This window comes from Gymnodraco acuticeps, unplaced genomic scaffold (assembly GCF_902827175.1).
Source record: "Gymnodraco acuticeps unplaced genomic scaffold, fGymAcu1.1, whole genome shotgun sequence".
NCBI lineage: Eukaryota > Metazoa > Chordata > Actinopteri > Perciformes > Bathydraconidae > Gymnodraco > Gymnodraco acuticeps.
In genome coordinates this window covers 1085822-1105393 of record NW_022990165.1, presented here as the reverse complement: position 1 = coordinate 1105393, position 19572 = coordinate 1085822, and the positions used below count along the sequence as shown (strand labels likewise).

At 42.7% G+C, this 19572-nt stretch overlaps 1 protein-coding gene across 3 annotated transcripts in view; it reads left to right on the top strand.

Moving 5' to 3' along the window:
- Window positions 1-19572, top strand: part of LOC117547049 (PH and SEC7 domain-containing protein 1-like) — a 73176-nt gene that overhangs the window by 27127 nt on the left and 26477 nt on the right. For all 3 annotated transcript variants that reach the window (XM_034217507.1, XM_034217509.1, XM_034217508.1), the window contains one exon: window positions 15569-15612. In XM_034217507.1, the coding sequence (XP_034073398.1) occupies window positions 15569-15612 (44 nt within the window). The remainder of the gene's footprint in view (window positions 1-15568; window positions 15613-19572) is intronic.

Below are 19572 nucleotides of genomic sequence, written 5' to 3'. Positions count from 1 at the left end.
TACAAAAAGGAAATCACCTTGTGGTAAACCCGCAAGAGAAAAGCATTTGAGCTCCATACTGTTTCAGAAATAATCCTTGATGTGGTTTTGAACATGATGCGTTTCATCATGGCAGCATTTAGCTGAGTATGTCGGTAATTATGAGCAGCACAAGCTCCCCCCCCCCCTTATTTTCTTTGTTTTTTAAAGCTAAGGACCCAGAATCTGCCCTTTTCTAACAGGGCTGAAATAGAGGGGTATGAGGGATGGCTAAAATAGGTGATCTGTATTTTGAGCAAAACACTTAATAGACATGTTTTTTATATATTTGTATATATCTGAGACCTATAATATATGCCTAAAAATAACATGATAGAAGATTTTTAAGTCAGAAAAAATGAGGAAAAACACGTTGGATCAGACTTAAAAAAATTATCACCAGATCTTTATTGAGGCCCTAAGAAGAGCGGCATTTAATCATATTTTAGTTTCCAGCTTCAATTGATTGAGATTTGCAATGATTGAGTTTTATATTCATTTAAATTGCAATGGTTGTTCTTAAAATATGAAAAATGACAATATGATTCCACTGAGAATTGAATGTCACTCCCACCAGAACCAGGATGGATGACTTTAGCTGCATACAGTACAGGCCACATGTCTGTTCAACGACTGCGCTTGTTTATCTCAATCATCGTGTTCTTGTTCCAGGATTCATAATGAGGCAATAAAGTATTTTAATGCACTCCAGAGGATATTTCCTCCCACAGTTACCCACACCAGACTATCAGTCAGTGGAGATGTGATAGACTGCTCATAATCCAAGCACAGAGGCCAGTCAACAACTCAGTAAACATTCATTCTCCATCACAAACCTCTAATGTGCAAGTAAATTATTGGAACTCAGTCAATTGTGATTTATAGCAACCCAATTGTATCTTCTAATAACATTATGGGAACCAATCTGTGAACATTAAGCAGAAAAAAAAGGTCAGTCTGGTCAGGGAATCATTCAGGTTATTCAAACATATTTAGAAGAGAAAATAAAATACAAATCTAAAATAATTCCCCAATGGTCTGTTTTAAAGGTCCCATGTCATGGCCATTTCTACTGATCAGAATTCCATTGTTGAGGTATACTAGAATAGATTTACATTGTTCAATGTTCCAAACTCACATTGGTTTCTCATACAGCATCTCTGTGTAGTATGTGTATTCACTCTCTGTCCTACACGGCTTGTTGGAGCTCCTGCCCCCCTCCCCCTCCCTGTGAGCCCAGTGTGCTCTGATTGGTTAGCTCGCCCACTCTGTTCTGATGAGTCCACCACGTTACAGCAGAACATCAGTGATTACGTGTTACAATGGCGTTTGTTAGCAACCAGGAAATGACACCAGTAATGACAAACAGATGAGAATGCTGCGTGGGGTCTGGGTGCCGCGTTGGCGGGACGTTGCGGGGCTCGCTGCTGTGAGGAGCGGACAGTGTGAGCTGTATTACTGGTGTTGTTTCCTGGTTGCTGCGTGGGGTCTGCGAGACAGCGAGACATCGCCGAACTCAGCCTGAACACACACTCACAGCCAAGCTGTTCGCCACACAGTTCGCCACACACTCACAGCCTGAGAAAAGATAAGGCTGAGTGAGTGTGTGTGTGTGTGTGTGAGGAGCTCCACGGATTGGTCCATTTGGACCAATTGGTCCATTTGGTCGTCGTTACGTCACTTAGACCCGGAAGAAACAAATAGAAAAAGAGAAATGTCCACCGAGGCGTTCTGGGGCAGCACAGGCAGATATTTTCTGTGTTAGAGTTTTTCTCGCTACATGGTGCACTTTGAGGGTTTGTGACTGCAGACCGTTTACATGCAGAAAAACCTTCATAACACACAAGGGGACGGGTAATAACCGGAAAAGCATGACATGGGAACTTTAATATCTAGATTTGGATCCGCCATTTAGTAACCTCAGCTAAAGTGTGTCTAGTGCGTCGGTTTTTAACGCCTACGGCTACTGCATGAGTATGCTTGACGCCTAAGAACAACTCAAAACAACCAGCCTGAAGGTAACAAAATATCTTAACCTGACTAGTAGTAACCATTATGTATCCGCTTTGTTTACCCGATTCAAACTAAATGGAGCTAAAAAAGCAATTCTGTATTTTATAGGGTGTTATGTGCCTTACTATTACTTGGCTTTAAGTAGTTGCCAGGCAACCATCCAAAACGCCAAAGAGCCAAAATAATCCGAACACCAAACAGTAGAAAAGTAGAGTAAACAAGATATAACGTGTTGATAATAACACTTTAGAGGTGTTGGTAGGTAGAACGTGTTACATTTGGACAGAGCAAGACGTTTCCAGGCTTTGTTCTTAATTAAGCAAACCAATATTTATATTTAACCAACAGTTATGAAAGTGGTAACGATCTTCTGTAGAACTCGGCGCCAGAAAATAAATAAGTATTTTTCCCAATATTTGTTTAACAATTTGTCTTAAAAATTCTAATACGCCTTCATATCTGAAATAAAGCCCTTAAAGAAATAAGCCAAAGTTTATCTTGTAAGTAACATTTCATAAACCAGAAGACTGTACTGTAATTTGTTTATTTGCTTGCTTACTTGTTTAGACCTAATGTGTCCATAAATGATGACGAGCTCACTATTTGTGCAATTACCAAAAAAAACAAATGATTAAAACAGAAGGTCCCAGAGCCACAATAAGCCTTTAAGCCGTCATAACCCCTTCATGTTCCTCTACCAGCCTGCATGGGAAACGCAGCTTTACTGCAGCTCCCAGCAGAATCTGAACCCCTGGCTTCCGGCCCAAGCTAGCGCTTTAGAGAAAACTTTCCTTCTTTATTGTGAGGATCAGAGACGCATAGGTTTGCACTCCTTCTCACTCTCCCTCTCTCTCTTCAGCACTGCTCAGGGCTTAAAGCTTGAAGTGGGAGCTAATGATGCACTGAAGTAGGTTACCAGTCCGCATTAGAGCAGGAGAACAAATTCTGCTGAAATGAAAATGTTGTACAGCTCAATCAAAGACACCCGTACCGCCCTCTTCAAACAGCAATTAGGTGCACTGATGTTATCGATCGCGTCGCAGCATCGATGGCGGGGGGAAAAGACGGATGTCTTATTTGTTTTGTAAGTGAGGGAGAAGGAATCTTTCTTGAATGTGTCTCTGCTGTCCGCCTGGCTAGCAATGTGTCTGAATCTGCATGCTTTAGTGCCAGTGTTGGAAAGCCTGGGCAAGACAAGAATGTCATGTTGGAGGAGAGAGAGATACCGAAATACAATTGTTGTTTTGACTCATATCAGTACAGATTTACATATTCAGTGTGTATAGAGAGAACACATATCACTCTTAAAACTGTAAAACATGATTTTTTTAGCAATCACATGGCACATTTTCGTCTTGTAATACTTTAAGTACATTTTGCTGATTATACTTGTATACTGTCTAACTTTGTTAACACTTTGAATGCATGTGTTTTACTTGTAGAGTCTTTTTACATGTCTCTTATACTTGTGTAAAAATTCTTCCTCCACCACTGGCCCAAGGGACAGCTTGTCCTCTCCTAGGGGAGCTGCTTGAACACTCAGCAGTAAAATCAATTTTTAACAAAAACATTTCAAAGCTGCACAACTGCTCTTCCTCCTCTCTTCCTTCCTCATACAGCATACAGACCTGCATGTTCAGCAGAGGAATGTTTTCTTTATTCATGGAGAGTAGAACCAGTCACTTTAGACTCCATGAAGAAAACCTGAATTGTCCACTTCTTTTAAAACTGTTGGTGCTCCAGATCAACCTTTTTCTTAGGTGTAGAAACCAACACCAACGATGAATATATTCACCAACAAGTATTGTCTGTATATCAAAGCCTTAGAGCTCAATTGTTATAAAAAAAACAACATGCAAAAACACAGCAATGAGCCACACTGTTGCTTTGGGTGACATGTTCCGTCATAACCATGAACACACACACACACACACACACACACACACACACACACACACACACACACACACACACACACACACACACACACACACACACACACACACACACACACACACACACTGTAGTTTGTTTTGACTCAATCCCACACACAGCGTCCTGCTGTCACAAACACTCACCAGAGCACCAAATGTGGATTAATCCGCTGCTGAATGTAGTCCCCAACATACACCATTTTATCCTGTTTTGAGTAACATTTGATAAAAAAAACTTCAGTGCTAGGCTTCAGCAACCTTTTCTCTTACAATATCTAAAGGTGCTTAACTGAAGAATGAGCAGTGGAAAAAGCAGTTTTTTATTTTTATATTCACAACTTTTGAAGTGAAACAATTGTGAGCAATTAAAATGCTACATCTTAGGCTCCCTCCAACTCTGCAGACACGTATAAAGAAAGTGGAACAACATCTAGTTACTTTCTATGACAACCATCACTTAAATATGATATCAAACAGAGAAAAGCTGGAATTATTTTTGTTGTAAGGGGCTAAAAGCAGCATGCTTTATGCCATGTTTGCCTTGATTTCCTATCCATAAAACCAGTGCTCTATTAAAACCAAGTTACAACCTTCCATTCTGTAAAGTAAGGACAAGTGAAGGACTATACTAGTTGTAAAAAGTAGGCTGACTTTCTAGAAGTCTATGAAAAAAAGACTTCTCACCTAATTGTATAACTTTGGGCCATAGTGCCTTGTTTTTTGTCTTACAGCTTTAACCCTTACACAGTATATTTGTATTTCATGCCTGGACCCCGTTCATTCCAATGAAAGTTGCTCAGTGGCGAATGAAGCCAATATGGCCTGACTTGAGAGCAAAAGTACCCGTATTTGGACCCATAGAGTGTGTGCACTTGAGATGTCCTTAAGCCCCGCCTCAGATCTCCCGCTCTCGACTCAGTCATATAAATGGAGATGGAAAAAAATGATTCTGAATTCCACTTTCAGCGCATTTTACCACTTTTAGATCTTAATGATTTAAATTAGGTGTTACTGTAAGTGGTGTGTTAAGTGTTTGTAGTGGGTAGTCCATTTTATTTAAAAAAAAATATCCGCTGCATTACGTCGCTTTCCCAATGTAAATATTTTGGGCCCAAATGATGTCACAAACTGACACATAAGTTGTCGTATCACCGTTTGGCCACTACAACAATCTGCACCAGCACTTCCTGGGGGCTGATTTAAAATGGCAGTTCACAAACGGCTGATGTCATGGTGACTACGTCCACTCCTCATTTACAATCTGAAACACATACAAAACACATTATGGCGGCAGCAAAGCAGCCATTGACAGAGATACAAATGTCACACATTTTTTGTGCTAGTGAGGAGTAAGGGCAGATAGCGACACAGTGGCAACGAAAGAGAGTGTGAAGAGACAGCTGCTGAGGTCAGCAGAGACGTGAGGCTGTACTCTGAGCTGTCTGGACCCTGCATAAGGGACAGAGGGAGAGATTCAGACAGGATGTGAAGTATTGAGTGGGAGGGAGAACCTGACAGCGGACGGCAAAACTGATAGAGGGCATAAGGTAAAAAAAAACGACTGCCTTGCCTATTGTTGTCGTTTGATTTGTATTTGGCACGTAGGTGTTCTTAGTTGTAAAGTCGGCTGCAGCTTTGAGTAATTTGGTGTTAAGCTCTGAGACACATTTAGGTTTTTTTGGGATTCAAGCTGCTTCTGCCAACAGAGTAAAAGAGAGAAAGTACTAGAAACAGACAGACACTCCAGCTTCTCCCTGCTCCTGTAACAAGCTGTCATCTTGCGGCAGGTTGTTTTTCGGTCTCGCAGTCAAAGGTTAGCTCCATTTCCCCCCGGGCTCGCAGATGTTCCTTTTCCTTTCCCTAGTGATAAAGTCACAGCTCGCCAACATGTCCACCCTGATGGTGAATGTCAAAAGACAGACACCAGTCAGGAGGGATGAACTGTTTCCTTCAGTCACAGCACCCATTCAACTTTTAGTGAAGCACTTCACATTTTGCAAAGAGCATGGAATACAGGACAGTGGCAAGTCGACTAGGAGGAGGCTGCCAATTAAAAACAAACAAATGCACAGATGCAGTTCAACGCACAAAGGTTTTGGTGCATTAATATTGAAAAACAACAACAGATATACATTTCACATTACTTTAACTTTACCTAAGATATCAATTTCATACATTCTTATGCTTCTACTGTACTACATCTCAGAGGCCAATATTGCACTTTGAATGTGTTTATTTGTCCGATAATTTACTGGTCAGATTACAGATTTTCATCTCCTTCCTGTCCAGTGAAAAACATTTATTTTCACATATGTTGATTGTGAAAGTTTGTGATAAAAACCATTGTCTCAGAACTCAAAACAGAGCTGTTTTGGGGAAATGTTACTATTTCAATGATTTACTTTATCCCAAGGGTGAAGTAAGGTTGGAAGGAGATATTTTTGTACATTTTGCAAATGAACCTTTTTGCATTATTTCGCAATTCTAAACGTCTAAAACATTTATCTCGCAAAACAGAAAAAATGTGTTCAAACAATAAGTGGCCTGCAAAGCAGAAAATATTTTATTTATTTACCCAGTTCTTTTTTACTTAATGAAGTTATATTATACACTATAATATAATATATTATAATATAATGTATCATTTAATAATAATACCTTTTTTTATAGAGTGTTTATACTTTTACACTTTACAGATACATATTAAAATTCATATATAGATTATATAAAAACATCTCCATTATAAAATACACTACATTAATTACACATTAAAAGCCGTTTTGAAGAGGTGAGTTTTAATGAGTGTTTTAAATGTGGACAGGTGGGATGTGTATGGGGAGGTTAACTTTGTTAGACTACACTGGTTGGTTTTGATTCTAGACTTAGAAATCAGTCTGAACAATGCTGGCGGTCGATGATTGACACAGTAATTGAATCTCCGGTCACAGCCAGTTTCTCTTGGGGGGCAAAACCTTGTTAATTTATCTTGTAAACAAAGCTTTCTGTTTAATTTTCTCTGTCGCCAACTCTTTCTTTCTTTCCTTCCTCTGCCTCTATTAATATTTTAGTATTTGTTTGTTTTCCAAATAGTTTTAATAATTGAGAATAATTGAAAGATCTGGCACCATCTCACAGCACACAACATATTTTTTTGCTGGATTCATGAGTAATGTAATCGATGTTGGACATGACTTTAATGTTCTCATCTCAATCTCAGAAAGAAATATAATTCTCCCTAAAGATACTGAACTATTCCTTTTGTCCACCGTAGTGCTGAATACACACACCTGGTTATATACTGTCCCTTTGCTGGCAATTCTTTATTGCATTTTTCCTCGCTCCTCTCACCTTAACAGTCCCTCCCACAAGACCACCACTGAATACTAATTTGTCATTGCGAGTATATTTTTAAATAAGCATGCATGTATGCGTAGCCGTGTGTGTGTGTTTGTGTGTGTGTGTGTGTGTGTGTGTGTGTGTGTGTCTGTCTGTCTGTCTGTGAGAGAAAAACTGTGATTTGCTGGCCATGACTGAGGGAATGAGTAAGGGAGGGAGGGACAGAGTGAGAATCGCATTGACGAAGAGAAGGCAGAGGGAGGCAGAGAGAGCCAGAGCGCCGTCCCTATCAGCTTCATTTTCACTCTGCGACTCAGGCAGCCAGCTCTCCTTTCCTCTCCACCTCCTCCTCCTCCTCCTCCGCAGAAGCAGCAGCAGGAGGGAGAAGGGAAGCACACGAGCTCTGGATTGGACGTGGAAGATTGCAACAGATAGATAAAGCAGGCATCGGCACACAAAGACGAGGAAGGCATGAGAGACATCGCAGCAGGAGAGCTGCATTGTTTCCCCTCAGACCCCCACACCGTATGACCGTACGATGGGAAGGGACTAAAACCAAAGAGAGTCTGAAGTGGAATCGCAGAGGAAACTGACAGCAGAAGTCATGGACAGAAGAAAAACTGAGATAATCTGACAATCATCACTGTAAAACTGATGGTATCCATTTTACTGTGGGAGCAACAGGAACGTTCAGCGCTGAATTTCTTATTCTCCTTCATCCGCTTCTTTTTTGAAAGTGTTTAATTTATATTTCTGGGCTTGTGACGAAATCAAGCCTGCTCTTTGGATTCTCTTCTCTGAAGTCCGAAGGCGGCTGTCCTTCCCTCCCACCCCCTCTGTATCTTCCTTTGAATTTTTTAAGGCTAACTGCGTGTTACATGAGCCTAGAGAGCGTATTGTGTGTGTTATTATACCTCTTGATTTCCACATTTTGAACCCATCTGTTTCATGCTGGTTGTCCGTTCACACCTCTGCCAGTGTTTCATACCATCTGTGAAAGTGTCAGCTTTGGTCCCTGTGTGTGTGCATGCGGTGTGTACCTGTTAGTGCAGGTTTAACGATTTATTGCTTTAGCGTGTTGTCATTGGATTTTGCCAGCTGGACAGGTGTCACCTTTAGGTAACTTGGCAGAGGCTCATGTCCCTTCTGAGGCCGTTTAGGGAGAGTGTGTTTGTCTGGAGAGAACTACAGTTTAATTCCCATTAAACCTAATAGGCCAACCCACGCGCTTGCAGTGGAAGAAAGGGGGCTGGATTTATTGTTACCTGCGGAGTTGAGCTGCAGCACAAGAGTCGTTTGTCTCATATAATTCATGGCTGCCTTATCAATAATTCACCGTCATCTGGGCACCCTGTTGTTGCCTGGTGGGCGTTGATCAAGACTCTCCGGGGCGAGACTGTTGAGGCTTGATTCCTGCTGATCACCGCTGACAGCAGCCTGATGATGTGTTGCCTCCCCCTGCGCTCTCTGCTTATCACCGGCTGCTTCCAGTAACAACTGAATTCACTTCCAGTTGTCTGTTGGCACATCTACTGGACCAGAAAAACCTTATTTCACACTTTTTATCTCCTTGGATCAACTTGTTTTCTGCAGGACTTTAATACAAAACTGAATTATTCGAGCAGAGTTTGAATGCATTTTTTTGACCTGGACCACCATCTCGGGACATGATCGGTGTTAACAGCCTGCACTCTGCAGGGCGCCTACGCTCACGCTCTCTTTGCACCGTACGCTACGGAAGGGACTTCCGGATGATGGACCCTTTTCGCTACCCCAGAACCCCTCGCTCACGTTCACTCAAACCCATGGTGTTTCCTGACCTGCTGGGGAAAGCTCAGGACGGACAGAATCACCCGCAGGCCAGAAAGAGGAGAAAGGTACCCTCATCCTTTTACATTTACGTGTCATTCAGAAACAGTTTATTATCCTAAAAGTGCTCTTGATCCACATCTTCGCAAAAAATACCAGAAGATTCAGAGATTAATAATTTTTTCCTACCTCATTTCATGATACATATCAAATATATCTTACCCCACATAACCTTGTACAGAGGTGTGTGTAATAATTTGGACTTTAAAAAAAACATAAAAGGCTTTCAACATGACTTGATCCTTAACAACAATGATTCTTGACTTGGACTTGAGCATTCTGACTTGAAAATACTTTATACCTTCCCCCGAGTTAAAATAATTATGTTATTTGTGCCACAAATTCATTTCCTGAATGAACTAATGTTGATGCTATTCATCCCTAAGATCCACTTTGTTAAAACCATCCAAAAGCATCCAATCATTATGCAAAGGAAACCAGGAAGAAATAACATTACTAGAAGCCAGCGTTATAATTAGGGATACGTTTTTTTGTACCTATTCATTACATGTCACTCGTTAGACGCTTTTATCCAAAGCGACTTACAGTACATACTCAATACTGTGGGCAATCCCCACCGGAGAAATTTGGGGTGAAGTGTCTTGCCCAGGGACACAACGACATGCTGACTGCAGTGGGGTTTGAACCTGTGACCCCCTGATCCGAACACCAACTCACAACCCACTGCATCACACGTCTCCTATTCAAATGTATTCAAATCAGTCTTGAATTGAGTTTTGTGACAATGACTTGCTAGCCCCTTAAATTACAGCTCATAATAGCTGGCCTAGTAGGGTTTGCATTGTGAATAATCTAATGCATCCACTTCTTATTTCAGCTATAGTCCTCCCACATACAAACCATTATCGCATTACATATTCTAAGGATTGTATTTATTATTTATTTAACATCTAAACACTTTGTTTACATCCACATATGGACAGTACGATGTTTGATGAAGTAGATTGGTTGACTGCCAGCTCAGAACAGCAGCTTGTGTAAAGACACCACTCAAGGCTAATGGCTCTCATTTGCTGGCACTCGGTGACGTTTGTAAAGCAAGTTGGATAAGATGAGAAACATCCATCGTTGCCTTAATGACTCCAGACTGAATGAGACTGATTTACACTCTATACCTCATTTTACTTTTAGTTTTTTTAACTTCCCTCCTTCTTTAGTCATCTTTCAATCCACAGAGTCCCTCTGCTGTTGATAGTGTTGTGTTCCCATAGGTTTCCCTTTTGTACAAATGAATAACATTCTTCAGGGACAAACCTTAAATTAAGCAGTTTTTCTTCACTTTTGTAGCCAGAAAATATGCTGCTGTTGTGGCAAATCAGTAAACTTCTTACAGCTTACAAATTCCCCGTTAATATTTGATATCAACCTGATTTGTGCTACATAAGCAGTTTGTCTTTCACTTTAAAAATTGGCCAACTCTTGGAAGCTCAACTGTATTTATGTGATTACTCAAATATATGAACACATTTAGTGTGAATGCCATTATATATACAGTAGAGTATATATGGAAACCAGAACTGAAATATATTATGGTCCAGGCTGGATGGTTGTTAATATTCATTGGATAATTCCGATTCAGTTTTGAAGAAAACTCTGGAAATGAACCCGATTAGGCATGCTGAATCAAACCCTATTGAACATCCAATTTCGTTTGACTAAACGTCACAAGGCAACACAATCATATTCATAATAGGTTGGAAGTGTGAGACAGCAGAATCCAAGTGAAGAGCATTAGCAGGAGCTCTTTAATCAAAGGAATGAAATGGGAAATTATCGATTCTAGCGGGGTGTGATGTTTCTCACACCACGTGGAAATATTGGCCTTGGATGGAAAGAACGTATGGTAACGGTCTATGAGGAATTCAGAGGTGAACAAGGTTGTGATGAAATGTCTTCAGGCGTCCTCTCCATCACCTCTGCTGTCACTGCTGTCTATCAGCTTCATCCTCTGCCTCCGTCTGATGGATTCCTGCTGCGGTGTCAGTAATGTGTCGCAGGTCTTGATTGTCACTGCATATTTTGAGGAAGTGGAAGTGCTGTCCAAATCCTTTCTGTGACGAGAGGTAGCTTCAACATGAGACTCTCTCATATTTTCTCTCCCTGTTGTGTTATTTTTAGATTAAGGTGATAACGAAATTAAAAGAGTATTTTTCTTCTGAGAGGGGAAACAATAAGCTGAAACAAAAAAATGATAAAAATCTGGTGCAAGTGAATTAAACCTCAATTACAGGATTATGAATAACTGGAATACATTTGAATTTGAACAAAAAAACATCGAGAAAAACCTAGTTATTATAGAAATTAAGCATGAATGCAGTTATATATATACGCAGTTATATATATACGCAGTTATATACGTATCTTATTTGGTGGCAATGCCAGATGAATTTGCCGTTTATACAGTCCAGGGAACTATTGATTTACAGTAATACAGTTTGTCTGGTTTAATTAGACCAGCGCTACCAGTCATTTAACTTCTTTATGGCAATATGGATTTTTATACCAGTTAGGCTTTCAATCATTAGGTTTCTACTTTGATTAATTTTCCTAAAAGATGTGTGGGAGACATATAACTGTGTCATGATATATCCGGTACCAATTTAAGGTACTTAACTTAAGTAGTTGCCTTTTATGTCACTTCACCATTCTAATCCACTACTACTACTAATACTACTGCTACTACTGTATACCACTACTACCACTTAAGTATGGAAGCTCTAAAAGCTTTTGTTTGTAAATTGTATTTCCGCTGTTTTCCAGGGAGTGAAGTTAATTTCTTTCTTTCCTCAAGTTGCCAAGTTATTTATCTCATTATCCCAACCTTATTTTTTAGAACTACCGAGATAACGGATCAATATTCTTGAGTATATGAGATCATGAATCTTTCTTGAGACAAGTAGATTTATTATTTTGTGATGTTGATATAAATAAATTGCGAACTTGGGAAAATATATAAAATTAACTTGTTATCAGAGGAAACCGAGGAAATGAAATGTTTGAACCATGGGCATTTAGAGCTTCTGTACTCAAGAAACAGATCTTCCAACATCTGGAGTGTTTTAATTGTTTCATTTTTTATCTGACAAACACTCCCAACAACCTGGAATTGTACAAATGTATTGTCATTTATCAACTGAGAAAAACAGCTTCTTATTTTTCTTGATTACTCAGTCAATCAACGTATTCTGTACTAAAGCATTAAGATGAATGTGTGACCTCTGCTGTGCTTGCGCACGTCTTTGTTGTGTTTTAGTTTTTATCGATTTTTTTTTTTTTGTGTTCATGCTCTTAAGCTGTAACGGTGGGTTACGTATTGTAACCCTAGTTATATAAGCACAGGCGGAGCCCTCTACCGGACTCTATGGGTACTACCTCTCAACCATTCTATGCGAGTATTTACTTACTGAGATATTTATAAGTTATAACCGTAGCCGGCCCACCGTATATAAGGCGGCCACGCCTCCCGTTCCCGTCATCCTACACTTCTCTTCAGCGAGGAGCATAGGACAGACAGGGCCCAGAGTAGAGGGTGCTTATATAACTAGGGTTACAATACGTAACCCACCGTTATATCTCACACAGGCTCCGCCCTCTACTGGACTCTATGGGTACAGTGGGGGGGCCTAAACGCCCTGTCGTCCAACAACATCGAGTCACCACACACTGCCCCTGTCCGGCTTTTGGTTAACAGCCACTGCACCGCAGTCTCCTCTCCTCCGGTTGTGACTGTGGAGAAGTGGGGGCCGCAGTTTACCTGGCTGGTAGGGCACACTCAGACACGCTTACCTCGTGAATAATGTGCCTGGAAAACAGTGAGGAGGGCTGGGGGACTCTCCCTGCCCTCCTCACTATGGGCCGGCAGGGAGAGTCCCCCAGCCCTGTATGGGGCTTACTGCGCACCATGTTTCCCGGGTCCCCAAGGAGCATGGGAAAACACAAGTGCATTAGGTCCAGGGGGGGGGGTCAGATACCTGCTGACCCCAGCCCTGCATGGGACCTACCGTGCACCACGCCTCCCAGGTCCCTAAGGAGCATGGGGAGAACGTAAGTGCACCACGTCCCCCACACTCAGACACGCTTACCCGTGAAGAGTGTGCATGGAAAATAGTGAGGAGAGTCCCCCAGCCCTGTATGGGGCTTACTGCGCACCATGTTTCCCGGGTCCCTAAGGAGCATGGGAAAACACAAGTGCCTGCCTCAGCAAGCACAGATGACGAGAAGGAGCCAGACATGTCCAAGAGATAAAACCTTATGAAGGGGCCTGGCGTGGACCAAGACGCCGCCGTACATTTGTCCTCCACACTCACTCCGTTAAATAAGGCTGTTGACACGCCATACCCCGTGTAGAGTGTGCACGGACCCCCGTGGGGAAGGCTCTCCCGCCTGTCCCTAGGCATGTGAGATGCACTCGCAGAGCCATCCTGCCAGGCGTTTCTTGGACAGAGCTTTACCGGGCACGCCGCCCCCAACACAAACAGTTGTTCAGTGCGCCTAGTGGCAGCCGTGCGCTCCACATAACATGCCAGCACATGCACCGGACAGAGGAGGTGCAATTTAGCCTCCCTGGCCCCAATATGGGGTCGAAGATTAAAGCCCCCTAACTGAATAGCCCTTGACCTGAACAAGCTCCTTAGGCCCTTGGGAACAAAGGAGGGGTTCGGTCTGAGTGTCGCCCCGCTACGGTCACCCCGGCTCAACAAGCAACTTGGGTGCACCGACAGAGCGGTCAGCTCTGACACTCTCCTTGCTGAAGTTAATGCAAGTAGCAACGCTGTCTTCCATGACAGTGCTTTCAGGGAAGAGAGCTCCAGAGGCTCAAATGGTTCTGTGACCAGAGCCTCGAGCACCAACGGCAGGTGAGTTCCCACTGCGGGGTGGAGGCGTGCACTACTGGGAGCTGCCTCCTGACCCCTGCAAAAACCGCGACATAAGCGGCTGACGGCAAAATCCCTCATGGCAGGACGAGATGGCTACTGCATACACTTTAATTGTGGAATGAGCAAGCCCCCTGTCCACCAGTAACTGTAAGTAGGACAGAATAGAGCCCATCATACAAGATAGGGGCTCTAGACTCCCCTCTTCACACCATCGCTGGAATCCCAACCACTTCGGCCTGTAACAGGCTGTGGTGGATCCTGCTCTTGCTGCCTGGACAGTCTGAATAACTTTGTCAGACAGTCCCCCCTGTCTCAGCCTGTCCCTCTCAGGAGCCAAGCCTGGAGAGGTTGGCCCAGAGTGGGTAACTTCACAACCATTACATGGAGTAAGCCCCATTTCTGTTTCCTGAAAGGGCACAACAAACACAGCCTGTTTCCTTGAACGCACCGCGGCCTGCTCTCGGGGGGGGGGGGGGGCAATAGCGTCTCTTGAACCCGCACAGTGCTTTGACAGCACTTCGGTTTATTCCACTCACGTGCACGCGCCCACCTATACTGGCTCCTATACTGGAGTTTACAGCGGGGGCGGGGAGTGTGGGACAGTGTTCTTTCCTCTGGGGATGGGCAAGAATGCAGCTCTCTGCCAAGCCTGCTGCCCGCTGGGAGCAGCTGCGCTCCGCCGCCATAGTCATCACCTAGGGGGATGTACAGCCCTGGGCGGTGGACTTCCATGGACCGACAACGGCAAACGGAGCCATCCGCCCCACTGGAATGGCGAACGTGAATGGCACCGCCTCTGCCATATCCTGGTCCCCCAAACACTCGAAGCAGAGGTGGTGGGGATCGGCGCCCGCTATTTAAGCCAGGGCACAAAGAACAGGCCCGGGTCTCTAGAAGTGGTGACTCCATGGAGGTATGATAACTCTTTCTTCTTCTTTCAAACGTTTTACTTTCTCTGCTTCAGTTGTTGCTCGCTCGCTGAAGAGAAAAGGGTGACGGGAACGGGAGGCGTGGCCGCATTCAGGTAGTCCCGCCCCGGGGGGCGGCTACGGTTATAAATATCTCAGTAAGTGAATGCTCGCATAGTATGGTTGAGAGGTAGTACCCATAGAGTCCAGTAGAGAGTGGAGCCTGTGTGAGATATAACTACATTTTTGCTCTCTGCCACTCGATGCATTTGAGTCAAAGCAGCTTAATTATTTATTGGGGCAGATTGATTTGCTCGTCTATCCGTTGGCAGGCGGGTGCTCGACAGATAATGGCTTTGTAACTGATGTTGTGGTGGTCTGCTGATTGGATGATTGATAGATTGTTCGGCAAAATAAAATGAGTTGGGCTCAGGCAAAGGGCTGTTTGAGAATCGTGAAAGGGGATGACATTTCCCTGAGTACAATTTAGTGAATGAGGCCGGGCTTGCCCACCCTGCTGTAATATTTGATCTAACCACTCAACATTGTTTGTCATATTTGTCTAAAAGATGGTCTTGTTTTCCCTCTGCAGGCTCTCTACAACTCAATCAAGAATCAGAAGCTGCAATGGACACTGTAAGTCTTCTTATGTTCATATTTTTCACCTTAATTTGTTCTACTTCTCTGTAACGATGATTAACTCAACCACACATTTAAGGAGACACTACTGGTGAAATGGGTAAAAATCTAACTTATAAATATCACCATGAAACCAGCCGAGGTGTTTACTTATTTAAGAGATTTATTTTCTGTATTTCAAGTATAAATTATGCAAATGAGTGCTAACTTTTGCTGAATTTAGGACACATTTAACGACACAAATACAAAAAAGTGCAGTTATCCAACATCTAAATGTGTATTTTGTATTTTTTTTATTTATGAATAATGCATGAGAAAAGGATGTGTTTGGCTGTAGTGTCCTGCCTTCAATACACACACACACACACACACACACACACACACACACACACACACACACACACACACACACACACACACACACACACTGTCCTGAATGACAGGACACGACAAGGGATATTGATAAATCCGTTTAGCGTCTTCATTAATGACGTGAGCGTTGTCTGGCATGCGAAGGAAACATTAGTGTGTCAAGGGTTGCTATTCTCGATCACAGTTGCAGAGCGCCTCAGAGATGCCAATTAAGTCACTAGCTTTCCAAGCTTTGTTGCCATAGTTACGGCACCATGGATACGACTCCATAGCTACCGCATTGCTCTTTCCTCCCTGTGTTCTCTCAGTAGCAAACACACACAGGGTACCAGATGGATATGCCCATGTACAAATGTACACAGGAAACGTGTTTGTGCGGCTTCAGTACATGTGAATGTGAAGGGGAAGAAGAAAAACAATGACTAACAGAGAGAGAGGGATGATTTAAATGGCTCTTTACCTGCATCCTGTACAAAGGTGTGACCACAGCCTCCCACTACCTCTCTAAAAATAGCTGCAGCAGGAAAAAAAGTCGAGGAGGAGATCCGCAGAGAGCCAGGCAATCCAGTTTAAACATCTCCACTGACATATAGACAGCTATTTAAACACTGCCACCACATAAGAGGCCATGCGGGGATAGAAAATATGTCATTTGTTTAAGACGCGTAAACACCACCGAGCAAATGGAGAATCCACCTCCAAACAAAAAGTAATTACAGATTAAGAGACTCGGCTCCTAGCAGTGTTTTTTTCCTCTTTGGCAGCAGAGATATGCACATTTTTCTTTTTTCAGCATGCCAGTATCATTGAAATAGAGTAAATCGTGCTCTGAAAACACTTTTTGGAAGCATAGCACAGTGTCACTTTTGCCACCACGTTCACACCCTCCTTGCTTAGTTGATGCATATTTCATCACACAGACAGAGGACATTTTTTCACTTGCTAACTAAGTTGACTGCGAACACAACACCCTGTGACACACTTCTGTTGTGTATCCATTTTGAGGCTGCTTTGGTTTGTCTTGCTAGGAATGTTTGTCCTCATGTTGTGTTCGCAATTTGCAGATTGTAATCACAGCAAAACAAAGTGCGTATTATATTCTGTTATACTTTAACAGTTTTCACACAATGCATTTGCCTCTGTATTCTGGTGCATGATGAAAAACAATTCTGTGAAAGACGATAAACATAATGCATTTTGCTAGTTTATATGAGAATAGTATACTAGAAAAAGAGTGGATTTCAAGGATTTGAAGAGATACGTTTTAAGCCATTAAAGGCCCTGTCACACTGTCCCGAAATTGACACCCGATGGACACACGATAAGGAAATGTTCAAATTCGGCTGTGATCGTAGCAACATCGGGCCATTCGTGAGGGCATCTAAGCCATCGTATGACCGCCGGTGGAGTTTCTCAGGCTCCGGCAGCAACTTCGTGAGCGGCAACTTCGTGAGGCACTCGTGAGGGCATCTTGTCAAATCGTGTCATCTTCGTGTTATCATCGGTGCATTCGCCCTCACTCTGATCGGGGCGAATGCCCGATGGCACCGATGATAACAAGATGCCCTCACGATGGCCTTACGAAGGGCAACATTTACACACAAATTCAACACGAAAATGAACCTTCGCAAGGTCCTTCGGCAATTTTTTGGCATGCCAAAGATTTTGCCACCGCTCACGAAGTTGCTGCCGGAGCCTGAGAAACTCCACCGGCGGTCATACGAAGGCTTAAGATGCCCTCAGTCACGAATGGCCCGATGTTGTTACGATCACAGCCGAATTTGAACATTTCCTTTATCGTGTGTCCATCGGGTTGTTTTATTGCACAACAAAATCATGTAAATATATTATGTAAATAACCCAATTTGTGTTCTGTGAAACTAAAAAGGATATAATATATTATTTTGAAGGACAGTTGACAGGAAGTTGTTGTTATGGAAACAACATTACGGAGAAAACGTAATATTTTCTACATATAACGACGGATAAAGTAAAGAACAAAGTCTGAAAATATCAGTACAGTATCATAGTACTGTAACATAATTGTTTTTGGTACTTTCATTGCAGTTGTATGTCTTAAATGTAATGTAAATGTTGCCTTTGTGTGTGGTTCGGGCCATCTTCGTGCGAAATTCACAATTCCATATTCGTGTGTCCATCGGGTGTCAATTTCGGAACAGTGTGACAGGGCCTTAAAGGGCAGAGTTGGCAGTAAAAATTGAATTTTTGTATCCTTGACTTTAAAGTGGGGCTTGTCTAATATCATCAGGGAGACTATTCCAGGTCTGTGTTGCAAATGAGTATTGGATATAAACAATAAAATAGGCAGTAAAAGAAAGAAAACATTTTAAATACTTCACTAAATGGACAAATTAGAAGAAAAACAACATGATATTTACATGTACATACGTATATATATACAGTACTGTACATATTATTGTAGTATGAGTTTTTTCTAATGCAAATATAAACTTTTTATTCTATATATAGAGCGGTAGTATTGATTTTCTAATTTACTAGCAGATTGAGGCTTAATAAAAACACTTTGATTGAGGTGTGATTTCAGACACTAAGACAAACCATTTGCTGCAATAACATGGATACAACTTGTATGTGAAATCTGAAATATTGTGTTATTACATTACATTACATTACATTGCATTTAGCTGACGCTTTTATCCAAAGCGACTTACAATAAGTACATTCGACCAGGAAGACACAACCTTGAAGAAAACAGAATCATATAAGTACATCAGGTTTCATAGAGCCAAACATTTCAAGTGCTACTCAACTGGCTTTAGGTAAGCCAGTCCTTTATTAGTATAAAAGTGCTTCGTTAATAGTTCTAACGCTCGAAGTGGAGTCAAAAGAGATGAGTTTTCAGTTTGCGCCGGAAGATGTGCAAGCTATCTGCCGTCCTGATGTCAATGGGGAGCTCATTCCACCATCTTGGAGCCAGGACAGCAAACCCACGTGTTTTCGCCGATGGGAACTTGGGTCCCCCTCGCAGCGAGGGCGCAACGAGTCGTTTGGCTGATGCAGAGCATAGTGCACGCGCTGCGGTGTACGGTTTAACCATGTCCTGGATGTAGGAAGGGCCAGATCCATTCACAGTATGGTAAGCAAGTACCAGTGTCTTGAAGTGGATTCTAGCAGTTACCGGAAGCCAGTGAAGGGAGCGGAGGAGCGGAGTGGTGTGGGAGAATTTAGGAAGGTTGAAGACCAGACGAGCCGCTGCATTCTGGATGAGCTGCAGAGGTCGGATGGCACATGCAGGTAGACCAGCCAGGGGGGAGTTGCAGTAGTCTAGGCGTGAGATGACGAGAGCCTGGACCAGAACCTGAGTCGCTTTCTGAGTCAGCTGGGGACGTATCTTCCTGATGTTGTAAAGCGTGTATCTGCAGCAACGGGTTTGTAGCAGCGATGTTTGCAGTGAAGGACAGTTTGTTATCTAGGGTCACACCCAGATTCCTTGCAGTCTGAGTCGGGGAAACAACTGAGGTGCCGATGTTGATTGTTAGGTCAAGAGTGGGACAATCTTTTCCCGGGAGGAAGAGCAGCTCAGTCTTGTCAAGGTTGAGCTTG